This window comes from Dendrobates tinctorius, unplaced genomic scaffold, assembly GCF_039654945.1.
Source record: "Dendrobates tinctorius isolate UK_male_01 unplaced genomic scaffold, ASM3965494v1 ptg000121l, whole genome shotgun sequence".
NCBI lineage: Eukaryota > Metazoa > Chordata > Amphibia > Anura > Dendrobatidae > Dendrobates > Dendrobates tinctorius.
The window spans coordinates 1,890,933-1,914,713 of NW_027361789.1; the positions used below are offsets into that span (position 1 = coordinate 1,890,933).

The window sequence follows — 23,781 nt, forward strand, 5'->3', positions numbered from 1 at the left end:
CTATAACCTATAGCGCTCTCCTACTCCTTTCCTCTGCGTAGATACCCCTGTAGGGCCTCCACTAATCAGCCTAGGTACTATGTCGGGCTCAAGGAAAAGAACCAGGCAAGACTGCTTTTATGCAGTCTGCACAGCCTGCAAGGCCACTCTCCCCAGCGGCAGCACGTACCTGCACTGCCGGGATTGTACCCAAAAAACAGGATCAGAACCCCAAGAAGTCCCTACCAACGCTTCTGCGACTGCCACTGCGCCGGAATGGGCGACTCAGATTTCGCAGTCTATGACGCAGTCTATAGATAACCTGACCTCCACATTACTGCAGGCTCTGCAGGGTCATGTCTCGGCTATGAACGTTACCCAGCAAAGGGACGTCCGGTCTCATGATCAGGGCGCGTCCGACAGTTCGAGGCGTAAGCGGACCCACAGGTCGCGTTCATCTGCGTCCTCACATAGCAATAGGTCTTCCCCCTCCAGGGAAAGACACAGTGGCCTCAGGTCACCGAGGCCGTCCCCTGATAGAGAAGGACAATGCGGATCTACATAACGATCCCAGACCATGGGAAACCTCCGCTCTAGTTCGCCCGCTAGGGAGCTCCTTAGCGATGCACAAGACTCAGAGGGCATATGTGACTCCAATTCAGATAACAAAACAGAGAACGCTTTGCTCCCTTGTCCCCCTAGCAATACTGCGATAGTTGAGGATATCGTCTCTTCCATCCTTCGGGTGCTGGACATTTCAGATCCAACCCCGGAAGCATCAAAACACAAGATTTCCTTTGAAAGTGTTCAGAAACCATCGAAGGTCTTCCCTAATCACCCGGAATTTCAAAAAATCCTTTCTAAGCATTTTTCGCAGCCTGAGAAAAAATTCGCCAATCGCAAGTATTTGGAAGCAAAATACCCCTTTCCACAGAAAGACACCGAGGATTGGGCAGATCTGCCTGAAGTGGACCCTCCAGTCTCTAGACTAGCAGCACAAACGCTTCTCTCGCTGCCGGACAGTTCAACCCTCAAGGACACTGCAGACAGACAAGTAGAACGCATGGCTCGTTCAATCTTTGAAGCGGCAGGTGCCTCTCTGGCTCCCGCATTTGCTTCAGTTTGGGCAGCCAAGGCCATCATGGCTTGGGCTGATCTATTGCAAAAGGGCCTTCAAGCTTCAAATCCTCAGCTGGTGGACCAGGCGGTGCAAATTGCAGTAGTGGCAGATTACATGGTCCATGCAGCGTTGGACTCTGCAAGAGGGATAGCGGGAATAGCATCAAACGCCATCACAATCCGGCGTATTCTCTGGCTAAGAGAATGGAAAGCGGATGCGGCCTCAAAAAAGTCCCTAACAAATCTCCCGTACTTCAGTGGCCGTCTTTTCGGTGAAAAGCTGGATACAATGATATCCAATGCTACCGGGGGCAAAAGTACTTCCCTCCCTCAACTAAGACCAAAACGCACATTTAAAAGGCGTAATCAATCTCGTTTCCGATCCTTTCGGAATTCTTCAGGCTGGTCCGTCTCACGCCCAGCACAAAACCGTAATCATTCCCCCCGCAGGGACAACACACGTGCGGCACAGAGGCCGGACAGGAACTGGCAATCAAAGGCAAGCCAGGCAAAACCTAAAGGAGGAAAACCTCAGACTTTTCCCTCATCCTGACTCCTGCCCTCTGGAAGACACCCCACTTGTAGGCGGACGACTGCTACTCTTTCAGCAGGTCTGGCTGCCTATTACAGAAGACAAGTGGGTCAAGGAAATAGTGTCTTCAGGACACAAAATCGAGTTTACTACCAGCCCACCGCACAGGTTTTTTTCCTCTGTCCCTCCAAAATCCCCGCTCAAAGCTCAGGCCTTCCGTCAAGCGGTTTCTTCCCTCCTGCGAGCAGGAGTCATATTGCCAGTCCCAGCAAAAGAGCGCTTCCGAGGGTTCTACTCCAACCTGTTCGTGGTGCCCAAGAAGGGAGGCAGCGTCCGACCCATACTAGACCTCAAGCAACTCAACAAGTACGTTCGAGTTCGTCACTTCCGCATGGAATCCCTCCGGTCAATCGTTGCGTCTATGGAAAAAGGAGAATATCTTGCCTCCATAGACATACAGGACGCATACCTGCATATACAGATTGCTCCTGCCCATCAGAGGTTTCTCAGATTGGCAATCAACCAAGACCATTACCAGTTTGTGGCCCTCCCGTTCGGTCTCGCCACGGCTCCCAGAACATTTACAAAGGTCATGGCAGCTACCATGGACGTTCTGCACTCCAGAGGCATAGTAGTCGTTTCATACCTGGACGACCTTCTCATCAAGGCCCCCACCCTCAAGGACTGCGAGGTCAACGTCTCGATCACGATCGACATTCTGAGGCGCCAGGGAAGGTTAGTCAATTTACAGAAGTCCTCGACTACCCCGAGTCAGTCTCTGACCTTCCTGGGGATGCTATTCGACACCTCCAAGGGTCTGGTGATCCTCCCCAGGGACAAGGCACTGGCTCTCCGTCTGGGAGTTCACACACTCCTCCGCAAGTCCCCCAGATCTCTCCGGTATGCCATGAGAGTACTTGGCAGGATGGCAGCAGCAATGGAGGCGGTACCATTTGCCCAGTTTCACCTCAGACCCCTTCAACTGGCCATCCTCAAGTCCTGGGACAAGAATCCGTTCTCCCTCGACAGGGAGTTCCGGTTATCAGCAAACACCAGGAGGTCCCTGCACTGGTGGCTCAAGCCAACCTCGCTTGCAAGGGGAAAATCCTTTCTCTCCTGTCAATGGAAGGTTTTGACCACCGACGCAAGCCTTATGGGTTGGGGCGCGGTGCACCTACATCACAGAGCGCAAGGCAGGTGGTCACCAAGGGAATCGACCATTCCCATCAACATCCTGGAAATTCGGGCCATCTTTCTGGCGTTGAAAGCCTTCCATCATTTGCTAGCAGACTATCATATCAGAGTACAGTCGGACAATGCCACGGCAGTGGCATACGTGAACCATCAAGGCGGCACCCGCAGCATCCAGGCGATGACCGAAGTAACATGTATCCTACAGTGGGCGGAGGATGCAAGATCGGTACTCTCCGCGGTCCACATTCCGGGTGTGGACAACTGGGGAAGCCGACTATCTCAGCCGACAAGGAATGAACTCTGGGGAATGGTCTCTCCCTCCCGAAGTCTTCTGTCAGATCTGTCATCGTTCGGGGGACCCCGGATGTGGATCTGATGGCATCCCATCTCAATGCCAAGGTTCCCAACTTCATGGCCAGGACACGCGATCCGCGGTCGCTCGGAGCAGATGCCCTGGTTCAGGACTGGACCCAGTTCCAGCTTCTGTACATTTTTCCACCCCTCCCCCTGATCTCCAGAGTCCTGAGAAAGATCAAACAAGAGGGTGTTCCCATCATTCTGATCGCTCCAGACTGGCCCAGGCGTACATGGTACGCCGACGTCGTGCAACTCACAGCAGACGCTCCCTGGCGTCTCCCCACAAGTCCCGACCTCCTGTCACAAGGCCCGTTCTTCCACCAGAACTCAGGGGCTCTCAATTTGACGGCGTGGCGATTGAGACCTGGGTTTTGACCCAAGCAGGTTTTTCACCGGACGTTGTTAAAACCATGATCAGGGCTCGAAAGCCAACTTCAGCCAGGATTTACTATCGTACCTGGAAGGTTTTCTTCACATGGTGCGAATCTCGTGGGCAGATCCCACTTCCCTATTCTCTTCCAAAGGTCCTCGGTTTCCTTCAGTCAGGCCTGGACGCCGGGCTATCCCTGGGCTCGCTGAGGAGCCAGGTGTCAGCACTTTCAGTGCTCTTTCAGAGGCGTATTGCTAACAAGCCGCAAGTGAAGACTTTTCTCCAAGGGGTTTCCCGATTGGTTCCCCCTACAAACGTCCGTTGGAGACATGGGACCTCAACCTGGTCTTGACAGCACTACAGTCACCTCCTTTTGGACCCCTTAGGGTGGTCTCACTCCGCTTTCTATCACAGAAAGTGGTTTTCCTGGTGGCAATCACCTCGCTACGCAGGGTGTCTGAACTTTCAGCTCTTTCCTGCAGACAACCCTTCCTGGTTTTTCATCAGGACAAGGTGGTTCTCCGTACAGTACCATCCTTCCTTCCGAAGGTCGTGTCCAGCTTCCACCTCAATGAGGAAATATCACTACCGTCTCTTTGCCCGGCTTCCGTTCATAGGGTAGAGAAGGCTCTGCATATTCTTGACCTTGTCAGGGCATTGCGTATTTACGTGTCTAGGACTGCTCCCTTCCGGAAGTCTGATTCACTTTTCCTTCTTCCAGAAGGCGTTCGCAAGGGCCTACCGGCTTCCAAAGCCACCCTTGCTAGGTGGATCAAGTCCACCATTCAAGAGGCTTACCGCCTCAACAATTCTCCCCTTCCGGCCGGTATCACGGCACAGTCTACGCGGGCGGTATGGGCCTCTTGGGCCATTCGGCATCAAGCCTCGGCACATCAAGTGTGTAAGGCAGCCACTTGGACTCGCCTGCACACATTTACAAAACACTACAGATTGCATACCCAGTCCTCAGCGGATGCGAGTCTTGGTAGACGGGTCCTGCAGGTGACAGTACCCCAAGTCTAGGGGACTGTCAGCACAATATTCGTCCACTGCTTCCCACCCAGGGACTGCTTTGGGACGTCCCACAGTTCTGTGTTCCCCAATAAGGCAACAGAGTAAAGGAGATTTTTGTGTACTCATCGTAAAATCTCTTTCTCTTAGCCTTTAATTGGGGGACACAGCTCCCACCCTGTTGCCCTCGTGGGCCGTTGTTACGGTTGGGTTCTCATATTGTTGTTTGAACCTGTTTATAGTAGCCTTTTTTACAGTCATGGTTATGTTTCTGGTATATTCCTCCTAATGCTATTGCACAAAACTGGAGAAGGCTGACGCCGTCCAGGGGTGTATACTGCAGAGGAGGAGCCTAAGTTAATCTTTTTCAGATTATGCATAGTGTCGCTTCCTAGTGGACAGCAGCATAACACCCACGGTTCTGTGTCCCCCAATTAAAGGCTAAGAGAAAGAGATTTTACGGTGACTACACAAAAATCTCCTTTTTTCCATTTTGGATTTGTTTCCTACTTTTTTCTAAACACAACTTGTTTACCTATGAAATCTGCATGCCTTCACCTCTGATACACTGTTTAGAAACAATATGACTCTAGATGTGAAGAACGATGTGTTGAGCATAGCTCATTGATATTGTAAGGGAATATCATCAATAGTCAGATAAGCAGCAGAAGTCCATGGTGAGATACAGCACCAGTGCACAGACTTTACAAACGCTCATCTATACGCTTTGCCACTATTTGATAACCATATTCTGGCAAAACACATTCCTTATGGGAATTCACAGGATCGATGGACTTGTTAATGATAAATTATGACAAATAGAAACAAAATTTTCAAAACATCTCAGTTCAATCAGTACTGGGTATGAGCACCATGCTACCAATGAGGTTATTAATGGCTGTCTGATAAATGTTCTGCCACGCTGAATTCACTTGGGCATACAAATTGCCAAGATCCGCTGCTGGCAGTTTATTTTGCGGTTGCCATCCAGTGATGTCCCAGATGTGCTCGATAGGAGACAAGTCCGGAGATGCTTGAGGCCATGGAAGCACATTTAGGCTACTCACAGTAGCACGAGCAGACCTTGGAGAAATGGTCATACCATAGGATCCATGATTGATCCATTCTATGCTGCAAGTGAAGATAGGCAACACACAGTGTATACACAAATGATTAGAAGGTGTTTGCATGACATTAGGCTGAGAGCCAGATGCTCAGCTACAGAAGCTCCATTGACTTCACCCCCCAACTCTCACAGGCTATCATGGTGCAGAGCAAGACTGTAATGGAGGCTGAAATGGAGGTCTTTTCTCTTCTGGGATAAGTCTACTTTTGCCTTTAATGAAATGATAGCAAGAGATTACTCTGATGATCACATGGACAATGCCATGAAGAAACCTTCATGAGGCATTGTCATGTCCGTGTGGGGTGGAAAATTGTACTGTAGCTAGACTTCCCCACCCCTGTGTTCATTTCAGGTTCCCTTGCAGCTTTGCATTACAATGATTTGATCATGGCACCGATGGTATGACCTCCCCCCCCCCCCCCCCCCCCCCAAAAAATGACCGCCAGGCTGCATGTTGCTCGTGTTACGTTGTGCAGCCTGTATGTCCTGAACACACAGTTATGGCCCACAGTATTTCTGGACTTGTTTTCCATCGAGCATATTTGGGACGTCATTGTTCAGCTCTTGCAAAGGGAGCTGCAGTCAGTGGATCTAGATGATTTGCATGCCCAAGACCATTCATTGTGGCAGAACCTTCCTCAGGCAGCCATAAATAGCCTCATTGATAGCAGCCAAGGTGTGTAAGTTGCGTGTATTTCTGCACGTGATGCTCCTAGTCAATGCTGCATAAATTTAAAATGTTTTGAAAATTTTGTTTACATTTTTCAACATTTGCATATCATTAACATGTCTAACAATCTTGTGATTTCCTTATCTCCACGACTTTTCCTTCTTGATGTTGCAATTTCAATGTTTAGTTGCTGTGTGTGTTTTGCTGATTTTTGCTATGCATTTCCTTTGCTGGTTTGCAGCAGAATTGCGCCATGTGGACATGTCCTGAGGATGATATTGAATGGTCTCAAACATAATGGTCCTCATTTTTTGCAGCTGGAAAGAGCAGAAGTTCGTCTAGAAGGTATTGACACCATGCTAAAATTGGCTGCAAAAAGCTTCTTGCTTCCGTCTGTCCAATATGCAATGTTTTGTGGCTGGCAGCGACTTGTCCCTGAAGGAACCAATTTAAGGTATGTTTTTAATGGTAATTTTTTTGATTTGCCGCAGATATTATGTGTGGTTTGATATTTTTGCTTTTTCTTATATTACAGTGAACCGCTCACTGACTGTTTGAAGGAAGTTGACCTCATTCCTCCCTTTAATCGTATGCTGCTTGAGGTGACGTATGGAAAGCTGTACGCCTGGGCCATGCAGAATATAAGAAATATATTACTTGATGCTACTAGTAGATTTAAAGATATGGGTAAGTATATGTGTGTTCTAGTAAGTTCGGCATTATGGTTCTTGCTGGAACCTAATTGTTGATGCCTTTGTAGGTATCCAGCCTGTTCCTCTTCAGACCATCACCAATGAGAATCCCTCTGGACCGAGCCTAGGGACCATTCCACAAGCCCGATTCCTGATGGTTATGCTTAATATGCTGACACGTCAGCATGGCGCAAACAGCCTTAACTTGATAGTCAATTCTGGCATGCTGGCTTTGACTCAAACCATGCTCCGGCTAATTGGTATGAATGCAGATTTTTTTTTTTTTTTGTAGCATAATATTATCTGTTATATAATTTTGTAATATATAAAAATAATTTGTACTAAGTAGAACTAGGAGAGGCTTTAGTGTCATCATACACAGGAATTTTTTGCATTATTTTTAATCAGCTTAATCACATGGGACATATTTGATGCAGAATTGCCGCCACAAATTAGGTGGCAAATTCAGTGCAGATATCGCTGTGATGTTCATGGTATTCCTCTTCAGCATAAATTGAGGTTGCCAAACTTCTTAAAATATTTTCCACACCACTGATGCACAGCGAAATTCGCCGTCTGGAAACTCTGAATGGCCGTTTTGCTGCAAATATGTCCCATGTGCGCAAGATCTTAAGAGTTTGGAGAACCTGCAGATTGTTGATGAGCAGGGCCTCCGCATTTATTTTTTTTATTTTTATTTTATCCAGGTCCTAGTTCTGACAACTGTGAAGAAGATTCTAGTACAAGCTTACTAGGTGCCTCCGCCACTGTTTTGGAGGAGTCAAGAAAGGAAACGGCACCAGTTCAGATTCCAGCTTCTGGACAAGAACTTGCGGCTATGATGAAGTTTGGGACTAGAGTGATGAGGGGAGTAGACTGGAAGTGGGGAGACCAGGTATACAGGTTTTCCTTTGTCAGTCTACCCAAAATTGAATTTTTGTTTAACATTTTGGAGAATGTGCAATTCTGCAGCATTTACCACAGTTGTCTAACCATATAACCACTAAGCAGCAGATTTTCTGGATTGATAATCCACATTGTATCGCAATACCTGCATTGTAGATGAGGTTTTAGGAAAAACTCTGAAGATGCTGCCCAGAAAATCTGCAGCATAAAGTCCCACATTGGATATATCCACACACTATTCTAGTTAACATTAACTTATGGAAAAAAAATCTTAAAATGTATAAACATATGCCTACTTGTTCTAGGATGGCCCTCCTCCAGGACTTGGTCGTGTCATCGGAGAGCTAGGAGAGGATGGCTGGATCAGAGTACAGTGGGACACAGGCAGTACAAATTCCTACAGAATGGGAAAAGAAGGGAAATATGACCTGAAACTGACGGAACCCCCTCCAGCTTCTCAACCCATGGCAGATGACTCTGATACAGAGGATGACTCTGGTGAACATTTTTTCTTTTCTTTTCTTCCCTGTGATATGTCTTAATGTTTTTGAAATGTTCATCTAATCAGGGTTTCCCTTGGGCTTTGCTTATCTTTTAGAAGGAGAACAGGTGGACAGGAATTTACACCCTACTTCCATGATGCTGATGAGCACTGTAAACCTTCTCCAAAATCTTTGCCTCTCAGCCGCTGTCAATGCAGAGATTATGCAACCAGAAGCAACCAGAACCCTTTGTGGCTTGCTACGTATGCTGGTCGAGAGTGGCACTATGGATAAAACGGGTGGGTAGGACCTACAGCTGGAGAACTGTTAAAAATATATTTAGGCATTTAAAATCCAAGAAGCATATCTGCCATAACGTCAATTTAGCAGCCAACAATACCTTAAGGAAATGTTTCTTTTTAGAAATTTGGAATAATTCTCTGTCTTCTTCAGCTTCTTCATCCCATAGAGTGGTATATAAGGAGCAGCACAAGAGCTGGTGCACGCTAGGATTTATTCGTAGCATTGCCCTCATGCCACAGATGTGTAGTACCTTGAGCATGTCACAGTGGATAGCGCTACTAATGAAAATTGTCGAAGGTCCGGAGTCTTTTACTGCAGCTTCATTACAGCGTCAGGTATCTTGTGTTACCTTTTCTTTCCCAAGACCCTCTCGCACCCCCCCCTCCAGCAAACAGCTGACTTTACTTGGGAAACGCACTTCAGCCAGTTGTTTCTCCTACAGCTACATAAATGGCACAGTAGTTGGACAGAGAAGACTAATTTCCTATATTTAACCACTGTAATGGCTTCTGACGATGGCATCTAGAGGATTGAGTGGCTGGGATCTAATTCCTCTCTTGTTCCTGGTGTTGCAGTAGTGTTGGCTGTACAGCACAGAAGGCACACACTGATGGCAATAGCTCACCTCTTATGGCCATTTGTACATGTCTCTTTGTCACAAATATATGCGATGGACAATCTATGTGAAAAAAAAATTCTAAGACTGTTATTCAGACAAGCACTTCTGTGTATTTTTTACGCAGAGCTACTCCACTTTATGCTTTAGCTATTTCCTTACTTAAAGTTAATCAGGACAAGTGTAACAGTCACAGTCAAGGCTCTGAAGCAATTGTTATCCATAAGTAGTATAGCACCAGAGATATGCATAGCTAATGAAGGTTGGCTATATAAAAGCGAAATACAAAATGAGCCCATACTAAATGGTATATAGCCATAGGAGTAAATTAAAACATTGCTTTATTAATATCTAACATTACAAATAATGTATAAAAAGGGTTCAAAGCAGAAGAAGCCTAAGAGGAGGAAACAAAGATAATTACATCCATTTATTCCCTCCCAGGTAGAACACCAGCAGTCATGTAGGTGTGGCAGAATGGCATTGCCAATTAATAACCGCACAACTCAAGGATGCTGATATAACCGAAAATGAAATGGGAAGTAGTAAGACAGGGATCACCATTCCATTTTTTTGTTATATCGGCATCCTTGTTATCTGCTACCAGTTGGCATTTCCATTCCTCCGTACCTTGTAGCACATGTTTGGATGTAATTCACATTGTCTCCTCCACCTGTGCTTGCCACCACCGCTGTCTCTTCTGCTTGTAACCTTATTATGCACTAATGATTTAATACAAGACATTTAATAAAGCTATTTTGTATTGACTACTTTGGCTACATATCATTTTGTATAGGCTTTCAAAGTCCCATTCTGTAGAACGTGCTTTGGTTTTTACAAAGGGCTGCAGTATGTGCCCCAATGCTGTGCAGCTTTTAAGTCACCCGGCCCTAATACATTAGCTGCAGTTCAGAAACTCCTCATGTAGAGAGCGCTAAAATGGCTACAATAAAAATCTGTTTTTCTTCCTGTTAACTGTGTTCCTTCTTGACTCCTCATCTCTCGTCTGCCCCCCACACTATAGACTTTAGTGCGGAGCATGGAAAGCCATCCATGGATCTCTACAGTTTGCTTCTGATCAGCTCTCTGAGAGGCAAACCTCTTCCATGAAATTAAGATTTGGACATGGCAGCGAGCTAAAACCATCAGGCCATGTGCACACATTGAGTATTTGGGGAGTTTTTTACCTCAGTGTCTGTAAGCCAAAACCCGGAGTGGGTGATAAGTACAGAAGTGGTGACGTGTTTCTATTATACTGTTCCTCTGATTGTCCCACTCCTGGTTTTGGCTTACACGTACTGAGGTAAAAAACTCCCCAAATACTGAATGTGTAAACGTGACCTTACAGAATTTTGCAATATCACTGTGGATTTTAACTCCTGGAGGGGGCTGTGCTTAGAGAAACCCACTAGTAACCCACAGTACAGAAGCAACATACAGATGTGTGCAGACCTATAGACTTATTGTTTAACCCATTCACTGCGGATTCTTCTGCCCTACGGATTAAGCCATCAGTGGGGCTCTTGGCATCCAGACCTGTCTTTGCCTATAGTGTAATCTATTTTCTCATTACCTATTTCAGATTCTTGCTATTCGGTTATTACAAGCAGTCCTCCCTTCATGGGACAAGAATGAAAGGTCAATGGACATGAAACTTCTTGTTGAGAAGCTTTTCTGCTTTCTGGGAAGCCTCCTGACTACCTGCTCTTCGGATATCCCCCTTCTTAGAGGTAAGCAGACCTGTGCTGTCACATTACTCCCCACCTTGTTTTACCATCCTTAAAGCGCTGATCGTCTTCCGTTTCTTTGTAGAATCCACCCTCCGAAGACGAAAAACGCGACCCCAGGCGTCCTTGACTGCGACTCACAGCAGCACATTGGCAGAGGAGATTGTGGCCTTACTTCGTACTCTTCATTCATTGAATCAGTGGAATGGCTTCATAAACAAGTACATCAATGTTCAGCTCAGCTCCATCACTACCATTTTTGAGGGAAAGCGCATTGATGCGGTAAGTAAAAAAAACAAAAACATTTTAATCACCGTACGTATATTGTAACATTACAGTACAATTGGCATACAGACTTTCATAGCAAGATGCAAACGCTAGAAACTTGGGCTTTTCATATAATGTTCCTATGCACAGACAGCAATACCTGACTAATTATAAATCATGCAATGAAATGATTCCTCTTGGCATGATATGATTTTATTTATATATGCAAATGCAATTAAACCCCAAATAAATGCACATTTCGTCATATTCATGGAGCTGTATCAGAAATGAGCGCTACAAAAATGCTTAAAAAAAAGAAACTGCAAGCCTTCTGTGCTGTGTATTGTAATAAGTTGGCCATAGAAATGCGTGACGGTATGGCATTATATATTAACCCTATAGACTCGCTGCCAACTGGCCTATTTTTTATTTTTTTTTGCTACTGGGGAAAAAATGCCTTTTGTCCAAAAAATAAAATAAAGATAAAACTGCACCTTAAGGAGTATGGTTTAGCACATAGGTTTTGGTTTAAAAAAAACAACAAAACCTGCAGTTTTTGGTGAGACAACTGCAGAGTGCTTGTGCTCTTTTAGATACATTCATGTTTTATGCCGCTTTAATTAATTATTGTCTAACCATGGCAACCTGTTCTTAAAGTGGTCTGGTTTCTGAAACCTCTGAGGCCTCATCTATCCTTTCTTAGGGGTAAAATGTGACCACTTTGTTCCTCCGGCAGCAGAACATATTGATGGAGAGGGACCTAAATAGTGAGAACACCATTTTTATCAAGAATGAATGCAAAAAATGCATTAAACATAATAAAAAAATGCAAATTATCAATGATCTTTTTAATGCACATTGCGTGGCAAGTACAAAATCGGACAATGTTGTGTGTTTTTATGCGACTTTGTTGCAATTTTCTGCCATTGCTAAAACCTATAATGGTGCAGGCTTTCCGGCACACTGAGTTCTGGCTGTTAAGTGGCTAATCAGAGTCACAGATGTGGAGCGCTCCATTTCTTTACACTATCACCCTAAATTCTGTGTACGAGCAGAAGCGAATAATGTTTTTTTTGGATGTAAATTCATGTCCTATAAGTGTGGTTTCTTGCCTATGTGACCATTTCTCCCTATCTGCTGCTGTAGCAGGCCATGTTGGAGGACTACTTCCCAGACTCTGAAAACCCTGAAGTTCGTAGCCTGATGGCCGTTCTGGCTGTGATAGGCGGCATAGACAGTCGTTTACGTCTTGGGGGACAGGTGTTACATGATGAATTTGGAGAGGGCACAGTGACGCGCATCACTCCAAAGGGAAAAATCACAGTACAGTTCCATGACGTGCGCACCAGCCATATTTGCCCTTTAAATCACCTTCACCCGGTAAGTGGAGTTATCCCTGTTCTCAAAGTGGCATTGTGTCTTACTGCGTGTGTTCTCTCTCCTCTTTATGTAATATAATGCACATGTTCTGTTCTTGCATTTCACTTTTTTGTTTTAATTTTCTAGCTACCTGTGGTGCCATTTTGTGTGAACAACTTGCCTTTTGCTGATCCAATGCTGTCTATCTGGGCACAGCTGGTAAACCTGGCAGGGTGCAAGCTGGAAAAGCACAGGATGAAGAAGTCTCCCAGTCAGGGGCTCGCAGGTAAAGTCCACTTGAGTTCTGCATCTATGGCAGAAATGGATTGCCCTATGTAGTATAATTTTGTAGCGCCTGTAAATCGCAGCATGGTCCACATCATTATGGAAAAGTGATGAGCCATTTACCCCCTTGTTCTGCTCGTATGAACCATCTTTGAAATGCTGCCTTTATGACCTCGGCTACTTGTTAGGAAAATACAGAGTGCCTTGGAACTTAGGAGTGATTATTGTGATTGAAAATGATTATCCTGTCGATAAAAGGAAGCTTTGACAGCATGGGGAGAGGATTAAATTGATTGTCTCCTTCCAGGGAAAGGCATTATAATCAAGCTCGGCGCAGCTTTGAGCCACAAATAGCATCCTATTCTGTTTACTACGCTGAAAGTGTAAGAAGTCATCTCGGCAGCTCTGTAATGCCTCCACTTATTGCGCCATTTAATTCATTGTTTTACAGACCAAGTTGATCTGGACCGGTTGAGGTGTCAGCAGCTGAAGCTTTACATACTGAAGGCTGGCTGGGCCCTTCTATCTCATCAAGACAGACTGAGGCAGATCTTATCTCAGCCATCAGTGCATGAAGCCGGACTAATTCCAGCTGGTACGGTCATCTATAATTTCCCACAAAATGTTTTACTGTAAAACAGTTTGCACAGTGCATCATATCAATGTACTTTCTAATTAGTCATTTAAGTTGTCTGCTGATTCTTTTTATTTTTTTATTTTGCAATCTACCGTATATACTCGTGTATAAGCCGATCCGTGTATAAGCTGACCCCCCCCCTAATTTTGCCACAAAAAAAATGGGAAAACTTACTGACTCGCGTATAAGCCTAGGGTGGAAAATGCAGCAGCTACTGGTAAATTTCAAAAATAAAAATAGATACCAATAAAAGTAAAATTAATTGAGACATCAGTAGGTTAAATGTTTTTGAATATCCATATTGAATCAGGAGCCCCATATAATGCTCCATACAGTTCATGATGGGCCCCATAAGATGCTCCATACAAAATACACCCCATATAATGCTGCACAAAGGTTAATAATGCCCCCATAAGATGCTCAATAGAATAATATGCCCCATATAATGCTCCATAAAGGTTATGGCCCCAAAAAATGCTCCATAGATTATGCCCCCATAAGATGCTCCATAGATTATGCCCCCATAAGATGCTCCATAGATTATGCCCCCATATGCCATAGAATATGCCCCCATATGCTGCCCTCATATGCTGCTCCATTGACTATGCCCCCATATGCTGCTCCATATACTGTCCCCATAAGATGCTCCATATATTATGCCCCCATATGCTGCTGCTACTGCAAAAAAAAAAAAAGCCATACTCCACTCTCCTGCTCAGGACCCGGCACCTGAGATATTCACCTGTCCGGGGTCCATCGCTGCTCACCACTGTCTGCCACGTGCCTGTCAGTGACTGTTTAGCCAGCAGAGGCCGCAGCGCGCACTAACCACGTCACTGCGCCCCCTGCTGGCTAAACGTCACAGACAGAGGACGCAGCAGACAGCGGTGAGCAGCGATGGACCGGAGGACAAGTGAATATCACCCTACTTACCACCTTCTGGCGCGGTCTCTGCAGCCCCGTATCTCCACGGTCTCCCTTCCTGCCTTCAGCGGTCACAAAATACCGCTCATTACACACATGAATATGCGCATATTCATGAGTTTAATGAGCGGTACCACGTGACCGCTGAAGGGAGACCGTGGAGAAGCGGGAGGGCTGCAGAAACGGCGCCGGGGGGGTGACACCCCCGCCTACCCCCAGGTATATGACTTGTGTATAAGCTGAGAGGGGGGATTTTCAGCCCAAAAAAATGGGCTGAAAATCTCAGCTTATGCACGAGTATATACGGTATATGAATAAAGCAATTAGTAGCTAAGCAATTGGTACAAGATTATGGCCATTTTTTAAAAGCAGCATTCCAATAATTTGGCTTAATTAGTGCAACATACACTTGTTAAATAAAATTATAGAAACTTTTATACCTGTGTTAGATGATGTGCTATTTCTGATTTTTGTGACATGGTGGTTCCTTTTGTCTCTCTTATATGGTTCCCTAAGTGCAAACTTAATTTCCCAGATGCCTCTATATGTGCACTTAAAAGGCAGTCTCATCACGTCACTTTTTTTCTTATTTTTGATGATGGTCAGAAGTACGGTAGATCATAGACATAAAACTACTATCTCCAAACTCGCACAGTGGAGTCTGTGTATTCTTTGCGATGCAGCTTCAGCCAGTCTCTCATGCCACCTGATTGTGATGGTTTTCTCCCTGTAAACTTTTGCAAGCAGGAGGCAAGGAGACCAATGTGAATCTGAATGTTATAGTTAACACTGGAGATTCTACATAGCATGCACAATTTGTATAGACAGTGTAATTCAGAGGAGTTTAATAACTAATCTTCGTATTAACAAACCTAATTCTTGATATTTAAATGGGTGGACACACAACAAGATTGCAGTGATAGGTAAAGTGGGGTGGAGGTAGATCGAGCTGCAGAGAGGAAATTTGATAGGTGAAGTAAACCTGCAGGTTCTGGGAAGTCAAAGACTGACCACCATTCTATACATGAAAGTTTTAATAGGGCTGAAAGTCAGACTGGAGATTATATGACACGCCTAAAATAAAAAGTTCAAAATGTATGCGTGCAACTGAATGGAGAAAAAAAACAAATTGTTTAGCAAGAGTATTGCATGTAAGTTACCAGTATATTGGCAAAAACTTAGCTGGAGTAATACTTTAAAAGTAGTGCTAAGGAAAGGTGCAGTAGTCCACCCCCCTCCCCCACCCCCCAAAAAAACAACAACAATGGGTTGCAGGTTTCATTTGAGCATCTACAAATTGAGAACAGGTTTATAATTGATTACTGTGGGCAAATGCACCAATTTCCCAATATTTTCACCTGTGTTGTGTTACCCATTGAAGCTAGCATTACTGTCCTTGGCAATACAACCTGACTTTGTTGGAATAGTGTGATTTGCAATGCTTTTGGTAGGTTTATTTGCTCCTGTTGTGTTTTTATAGCAGTTAAATTCTGGCTTTCTTTTCTTTTTCCATAACTTTTTGATGATTTACATTACGTTATTCATTACATAATTAAGAATAATTACCTCTGAGCGCTCCTTCACTGTATCACTTGCCAGCTCTTCTTCCAGCACTCTTCCCCTTACTGTCAGGGTTCCTCACAGTGCAGTCTTAGGCCTGTTTCACACTTCCGTTTTTGTGTCCGCCAAACGGATCCGTTTCCGTTTTTTTGACGGAAACTGATGCAAACGGATCCGTTTTTTTAAAAACGGATCCGTTTTTTTGACGGATCCGCAGTAACCGTAATGGAAGTCTATGGGACAAAAAAAACGGATCCTGCAAAAAATGGCGGATCCGTTTTTTTACGGAAAACAACGGATTTTGACGGATTTGAAAAAACGGAAGTGTGAAACAGGCCTTAGGCCCCCTTCTCTTGTCTCTATACACTGCCCCTATTGGACAAACAATCAGCAAATTTGCTTTCCAGTACTATTTACAGAGGCATGTGAAAGTTTGGGCACCCCTGTTCAAAATTGCTGTTTCAAACAGTTAAGCAAGTTGATGGTGAAATGATCTCTAAGGCCTAAAGTTTTAAGACAACACATTCATTGCCTTTGTTTTTTTTAGGCAAAATTTTAGGTCGATACAAAAGTTTGGACACCCTTGGAGATTTGTGTTCTCGGATAACTTTGACCAAGGTTTCAGACATTAATTAGCTTCTTATGGTTATGACTTGTTCATTATCTTTGGGAAAGGCCAGGTGATGCAAATTTCCCAGCTTTATAAAAAGCCAATATCAATGTGCCAAAATCCAGCAGCCATGGGCTCTTCTAAGCAACTCTAAGAGGGAAAATGGGGGAGGCCAACAAAGTAGTAGAAGGCTATAAGAAGATAGCAAAGTGTTTTCAAGTTGCTCTTTCCTCAGTTTGAAATGTAATTAAAGGTACTGTCACACTAAGCGATATCGCTAGCAATATCGCTATAACTTGTGACGTTATAGCGATATTGCTAGTGATATAGCTGTGTCTGATACTTACCTACGACCTGCTCCCCCGCTGGTTATCGCTGATCGCGCGAGAACGTCCTGGGCTGTTTCTCGTCGTCAGCTTCTTGCGGTGCTTCCTGTGGAGAGATGAGCGTGGAGCCGGGTGGGAGGACGCAGGATTGCCTAGTGTGACAGGTAAGTAGCGACCCCCGTCCCCAGCGATGTCGCTGGTGAGATCTGCCTGTGTGGCAGCTCACTAGCGACCACTTAGCGATGTACCAGCGATCCTGACCGCGTCATATCGTTGGTCGGGATCGCTGGTACATCGCTAAGTGTGACAGTACCTTAAGAAATGGCAGTTATCATGAACAGTGGAGGTCAAGATAAGGGCTGTAAGGCCAAGCAACATTTAAATGACATGCAAAATAGAGGCCAGAGAGTAAAAAAATAGGTGGCTCTCCGTGATCCAGTAAAACAATTCTTCTTTGTTCAGGACAATTCATGGATGCAGGGGAAGGAGGTACAGCAGTGGACGACTGCCTTGGACGTGAAACGGCCATCGTCCACCACTGTACCTGCTCCCCTGCATCCATGTATTGAATGTCTTGAATAAAGAAGAATTGCTTTACTGGATCATGACAGCTATTTTTTCCTCTTTGGCCTGGATCTTGCACAACGCTGTTCTTTTCAGGTGTTGCACCTGGGATCATGAAAGTCACATACTGTTGGTCTGCTTTGTAAGCTTGAAAAGGTATGCTACATGTTTTTTGATGCTGGTTTTTCTCAATTACTACAAAATATTTGTGAAAGCTGCTCTTAGGATTGCTAGACAGGCAAAGCAGAACCCCAGCTTTACTGCAAAACACCTTTAGAAAGATTTAGCAGACTTTGGAGTTGTGGTACATTGTTCTACTGTTCAGAGAAGCTGCAAGAGCTTGCTGTCTTACTGTTGCTCTTATTTATTCTTGTCTGGATTGCTGCACCTTTCTAATGATCGGTCTCCCTCTTCCTAGACTATATCCTCTCCAATCTTTCCTGAATGCGGCAGCCAGGGTCATATTTCTGTCCAGCCGCTACACTGATCCCTCCACCTTATGCCAGTTATTACACTGGTTACCTATCCCGTGTAGAATACAATACAAAATTATCCCTCTCGCCCACAAAGCTCTCCACAGTTCTTCATCACCATTCATCTTTCCCCTCTTCTTGGTCTATCACCCTACCTGTGCTCTTCATTATGCAAGTGATGTAAGACTAACATCCTCCATAATCCGAACCTCCCACTTGCGTCTCTTGACCTGTGCCAGTTTTCTGGATTGCACTTCCCCAGACAATCCGATTTAATACCTAGCTGCTACATTTTGAAATGTGCTTTAAAAACACCTCTCTTTAGTCAGGCCTATCATCTCCATTCACTAATCTAACTCAGAGTCTGGTATCTCCTATTCATCTATCTGCACATCTTCCTTGCACCCAATAGTAAATGACATTTGTACTTACCGTAGATACTGGCTGGTGTCCGGATGATGCAGCTCATTTTGACATCCCCTATTTATTATAGTGATGGCTGGAGCATACATGACAAGTACTTTTTCCCTATTGTGTTGCTGATATTTCCCTATATATTGTAATCTAGCGAGCAGGGCCCTCGCTCCTCCTGTAATGCTGAACTATGTGTAAGGCCTCTTTCACACTTCAGTTTTTTGTGTCAGTTACAATCCGCCAAAAAGGTGGAGAAGCGGATCCGTTGTTAACTGATGTGAATGGATGCCACAGGATACGTTTTTTGACGGATCCACAAAATGAGCAAATTTAAAGGAACCGCTGGCCGAGAGAGAGAATGAGAGAGAGAATGAGAATTTTTTTTTTTTTTTTTTGTCCGGCACACAGACAGAATTTTGGGTTAAATCAGTGTCTGGAGGATCCGCCTGCCAAAATAACGTTGCAAGCTCCGTTTGGAAATCTTTGAGGATGTTAACGGACAGCAACATTATGGCGGATCCTCACAAAAACGGATGCAACGGACGGCAATCCGTCAAAATCCGCCGATAATGGAAGTCAATGGGGAGAAAAACGGATCCGCAAAAAAAAATGGCGGATCCTTTTTTTTCAAAACCTGGCGGATTTTGACTAATTGTAAAAAAACGGAAGTGTGAAAGAGGCCTTACTTTGCAATGTCTGATATTACTTGTGCTTGTCCCCACTGTATTGTAAATTGCTGCAGACTGTTGGCACTATATAAATACAACTTTATTATTATTAATTTGCCTTTTTTATGGATAGTATTTAAAATATATTTAAATATATTTTTTCATAAAGATGAAGGTGCTGCAGCCACTCCAGATTTTGCAGATATGTCTCCAGAGGGTCCACAGCCTCCGATGATATTATTACAACAGTTACTTTCTGCAGCTACACAACCATCGCCAGTGAAAGCGATATTTGACAAGCAGGAGCTGGAGGTAAATTCCTAAATTTTAGTACTTTGTCCATGAGATATATTACATGTTCAGCTGTTACAGTTGTGGCCAAAAGTATTGACACCCCTGCAATTCTGTCAGATAATACTCAGTTTCTTCCTGAAAATGATTGCAATCACAAATTCTTTGGTATTATTATCTTCATTTAATTTGTCTTGAATGAAAAAACACAAAAGAGAATGAAGCAAAAAGCAAAACATTGATCATTTCACACAAAACTCCAAAAATGGGCCAGACAAAAGTATTGGCACCCTCAGCCTAATACTTGGTTGCACAACCTTTAGCCAAAATAACTGCGACCAACCGCTTCCGGTAACCATCAATGAGTTTCTTACAATGCTCTGCTGGAATTTTAGACCATTCTTTTTTGGCAAACTGCTCCAGGTCCCTGATATTTGAAGGGTGCCTTCTCCAAACTGCCATTTTTAGATCTCTCCACAGGTGTTCTATGGGATTCAGGTTTGGACTCATTGCTGGCCACCTTAGAAGTCTCCAGTGCTTTCTCTCAAACCATTTTCTAGTGCTTTTTGAAGTGTGTTTTGGGTCACTGTCCTGCTGGAAGACCCATGACCTCTGAGGGAGACCCAGCTTTCTCACACTGGGCCCTCCATTATGCTGCAAAATGTTGGTAGTCTTCAGACTTCATAATGCCATGCACACGGTCAAGCAGTCCAGTGCCAGAGGCAGCAAAGCAACCCCAAAACATCAGGGAACCTCCGCCATGTTTGACTGTAGGGACCGTGTTCTTTTCTTTGAATGCCTTTTTTTTTTTCTCCTGTAAACTCTATGTTGATGCCTTTGCCCAAAAAGCTCTATTTTTGTCTCATCTGACCAGAGAACATTCTTCCAAAACGTTTTAGGCTTTTTCAGGTAAGTTTTGGCAAACTCCAGCCTGGCTTTTTTATGTCTCGGGGTAAGAAGTGGGGTCTTCCTGGGTCTACTACCATACAGTCCCTTTTCATTCAGACGCCGACGGGTACGGGTTGATACTGTTGTACCCTCGGACTGCAGGGCAGCTTGAACTTGTTTGTATGTTAGTCGAGGTTCTTTATCCAACATCCGCACAATCTTGCGCTGAAATCTCTTGTCAATTTTTCTTTTCCGTCCACATCTAGGGAGGTTAGCCACAGTGCCATGGGCTTTAAACTTCTTGATGACACTGCGCACGGTAGACACAGGAACATTCAGGTCTTTGGAGATGGACTTGTAGCCTTGAGATTGCTCATGCTTCCTCACAATTTGGTTTCTCACGTCCTCAGACAGTTCTTTGGTCTTCTTTCTTTTCTCCATGCTTAATGTAGTACACACAAGGACACAGGACAGAGGTTGAGTCAACTTTAATCCATGTCAACTGGCTGCAAGTGTGATTTAGTTATTGCCAACACCTGTTAGGTGCCACAGGTAAGTTACAGGTGCTGTTAATTACACAAATTAGAGAAGCATCACATGATTTTTCGAACAGTGCCAATACTTTTGTCCACCCTCTTTTTTTTGTTTGGTGTGGAATTATATCCAATTTGGCTTTAGGACAATTCTTTGTGTTTTTTCATTTAAAATAAATTAAATGAAGATAATAATACCAAAGAATTTGTGTTTGCAATCATTTTCAGGAAGAAACTGAGTATTATCTGACAGAATTGCGGGGGTGTCAATACTTTTTGGCCACAACTGTTGACCCGACTTTTGTATTTTTTTTTTCTCCTTTTCAGGCCGCGGCGCTGGCAGTTTGCCAGTACTTGGCAGTGGAGTCCACGCATCCATCATCTCCTCTCTTTGATGACTTCTGCAGTTCAAGTGAAGTCTCTTCCCCTGTGACTGTGCAGCACATCTGCCCTGCGAAAGTGAAAAAGCGGAAACCATCTCCCATACCACCTGTCCCAATTGTTGTACAATTGATGGAAATGGGCTTTCAAAGGAAAAACATTGAGTTTGCTCTCAAGTCACTGTCAGGTGCTTCTGGAACGGCTTCAAGTTCTCCAGGTACAGGGCCGTATCCTTCCTAGGTTAAAATTGCAATTGAACTGCTTCTTTTTTTCACTTTTAATCGTCCATATAAAAAAAAACACAATTTATAGAGGGTTATTCTCAATATCTTTGCTCCTTTGCCTCCTTTTTTCTGCTTGCCGGGAGGGAGGGGTGGGGTTGCATTCTTGTGAGTTTAGATTAGTGGACAAGTTGAAGTGCCAGTTTAGGGGCTCTAAAAGCCTTGAAAAGCTCCATCACACCTCCATGAACAGAAAAAAAAATGGGAAAACAAAACAAATTTATTCATTTTTTTAAATCACAAACTTCTAAGATTTTTATTCTCCACTAAAAATTTGAATAAGTAACCACTGTACAACTTTGATGTCGCTGTAATTGTGCTGAAGTGTTGTAAAGTCATTTTTTCCTTCCGTACTTGGAATTTTTTACCTAGTACATTGTATAGTAAAATGAATATTATTCAAAACCACAACCCGTTTTAAAATGATTAAAGGGAATCTGTCAGCAGGTTTTTGCTACCTCATCTAAGAGTAGCATGATATTGATGCGACCCCGAGTCCAATGATGTATCACAGTTTACTGGGTGCAGCAGTTCTGACGGAGTTATTAGATTTAGGAATGAAGCAGAGCTAAGAAAGATAACCTCGCCCACACCAGGCTCTCTGTGTACATAGGCTATAGACAGTGGGCTACTGATCACAGGAGAGGGCGGAGTTAAAGGAATACTATTTTTCTTTTATTTCAAGATTTTATTTTTTTTTGTGAACGATTTATAGAAATGTCTTTTCTTAATAGACTGCTTTCCGTTGTTAATTTTCTATCCAAACTATTGAATTATCCAGGAAAGACTTGCGCCTCCTTCTCCAACATGTCCATAAAGAAAAATCTGTTGAAAAGGCGTAGCAAATTGCCAGGGCAATAAATGGTGGCTGTCAAGAATTAGAAAGCAAAGTGGAAAGACTTTGTGGTATTGACTTGGTCCTCTGATTTTAGGTGTGGAGGCTTTAGTTGGATGGTTGCTAGATCACCCTGATATCCAGGTCACCGAGCTGTCAGATTTTGAGACTGCCTCTGAAGAGTCAGATGAAGAGGTGGTGGAAGAAGTGGAGGAGATGGAAGCTGCATATCCTGATGTTAGTATCGACTAGGCTGCCTCATTACTAGGGGCACATTTACTGGTATTTCTGTCGGTTGTGTAACCTTGTAGTTTCTTAACTTTTGATGTTATGCCATTGAGTTGTTTCCATATGTTACATACCTTGACTTTTTTCATCTTCTATCCCCTGCAGTCAAATGGTGCAGTTGTGACCGAGAGTCAGACTTACAAGAAAAGAGCGGACTTTTTAAGCAATGATGACTATGCCGTCTACGTGAGGGAGAACATTCAGGTAGGTTGCGTCCATATTTTGGTTCTTCTGAATTTTTCATACCTAACCCTATAATTGCAATCTTATTTTCTCCTACGCCTCATTGGGGGACACAGACAGTGGGTGTTATGCTGCTTGCCACTAGGAGGACACTAAGTAAACCAGAAAAAAAGTTAACTCCTCCCCTGCAGTATACACCCTCTCGCTGGATGAGATATCTCCAGTTCATGCTTAGTGTCTGTAGGGGGCACTTGGGTCTGGTTTCAGACCCCACCGTTTTTATTTTATTTTTGAATTTTCTGTAAATTTTTATTTTTTAATTAACTGAGTGAAGGGGGCGACGGTTCCTTTCTACGGCCCGCTCTCCCCCGAACCAACAAGCAAGCAAGCACACGGAGTATACCTCCCCGTACACTTTCCTGCGACGTTTGGGGCTGATTCCTCTGACAATAATGGCGAAAGTTCCGGTAATCCACGGATGCGAGGGCAAGCGCATGGAATGGAGAAGACTGGACAGCGCTTCCGAAGGCCCTGAATCAGCCCCATAGCTCTCCATCCTCGTACCATAGGGAGGATCGATTGAGCATGCCCCTTTAAGAACTCCTCCAGCTCTGCTACATCAGCCACAGGAGGATGAGAGCCTGCATGGATCCCCTGGACAGCGCTGAGCACTGGAGTTGAGGTATGGGGTCAGGTCCTGGCCCCTGGGAGAAGCGATGACTTGGCGTCAGCGGCGGTGCACCGCCCCCCCCCCCCCCTCGGTGCTACCGCGGGTAGCCCGAAAAATTTATTTAGTTCCCAGCCTGCTAGACCGCAATTTTAATAGAGCCGCCCGCCCCCGGTGCCTACCGCGGGTAGGCTCAAAAATTTAGTTCCCGGCTTTTCCGGCCTACTAGGCCGCAATTTGAATAGCGCCGCCCCTTCGTTCTG

General features: G+C 44.4%; 1 protein-coding gene across 9 annotated transcripts in view; it reads left to right on the forward strand.

The window, feature by feature from the left end:
• The window catches only part of HERC2 (HECT and RLD domain containing E3 ubiquitin protein ligase 2), a 364,746-nt gene that overhangs the window by 177,597 nt on the left and 163,368 nt on the right, over positions 1 to 23,781 (forward strand). For 6 of the 9 annotated variants that reach the window (XM_073541474.1, XM_073541475.1, XM_073541468.1 and 3 more), the window contains 16 exons: positions 6,676 to 6,812; positions 6,894 to 7,045; positions 7,119 to 7,310; positions 7,758 to 7,945; positions 8,262 to 8,454; positions 8,555 to 8,737; positions 8,892 to 9,076; positions 10,940 to 11,087; positions 11,170 to 11,366; positions 12,498 to 12,731; positions 12,858 to 12,996; positions 13,447 to 13,590; positions 19,341 to 19,483; positions 21,211 to 21,481; positions 22,478 to 22,617; positions 22,774 to 22,872. In XM_073541474.1, coding sequence (XP_073397575.1) covers positions 6,676 to 6,812; positions 6,894 to 7,045; positions 7,119 to 7,310; positions 7,758 to 7,945; positions 8,262 to 8,454; positions 8,555 to 8,737; positions 8,892 to 9,076; positions 10,940 to 11,087; positions 11,170 to 11,366; positions 12,498 to 12,731; positions 12,858 to 12,996; positions 13,447 to 13,590; positions 19,341 to 19,483; positions 21,211 to 21,481; positions 22,478 to 22,617; positions 22,774 to 22,872 — 2,745 coding nt within the window. The remainder of the gene's footprint in view (positions 1 to 6,675; positions 6,813 to 6,893; positions 7,046 to 7,118; positions 7,311 to 7,757; positions 7,946 to 8,261; positions 8,455 to 8,554; positions 8,738 to 8,891; positions 9,077 to 10,939; positions 11,088 to 11,169; positions 11,367 to 12,497; positions 12,732 to 12,857; positions 12,997 to 13,446; positions 13,591 to 19,340; positions 19,484 to 21,210; positions 21,482 to 22,477; positions 22,618 to 22,773; positions 22,873 to 23,781) is intronic. The other 3 variants (XM_073541476.1, XM_073541469.1, XM_073541472.1) reach the window with 1 other exon arrangement.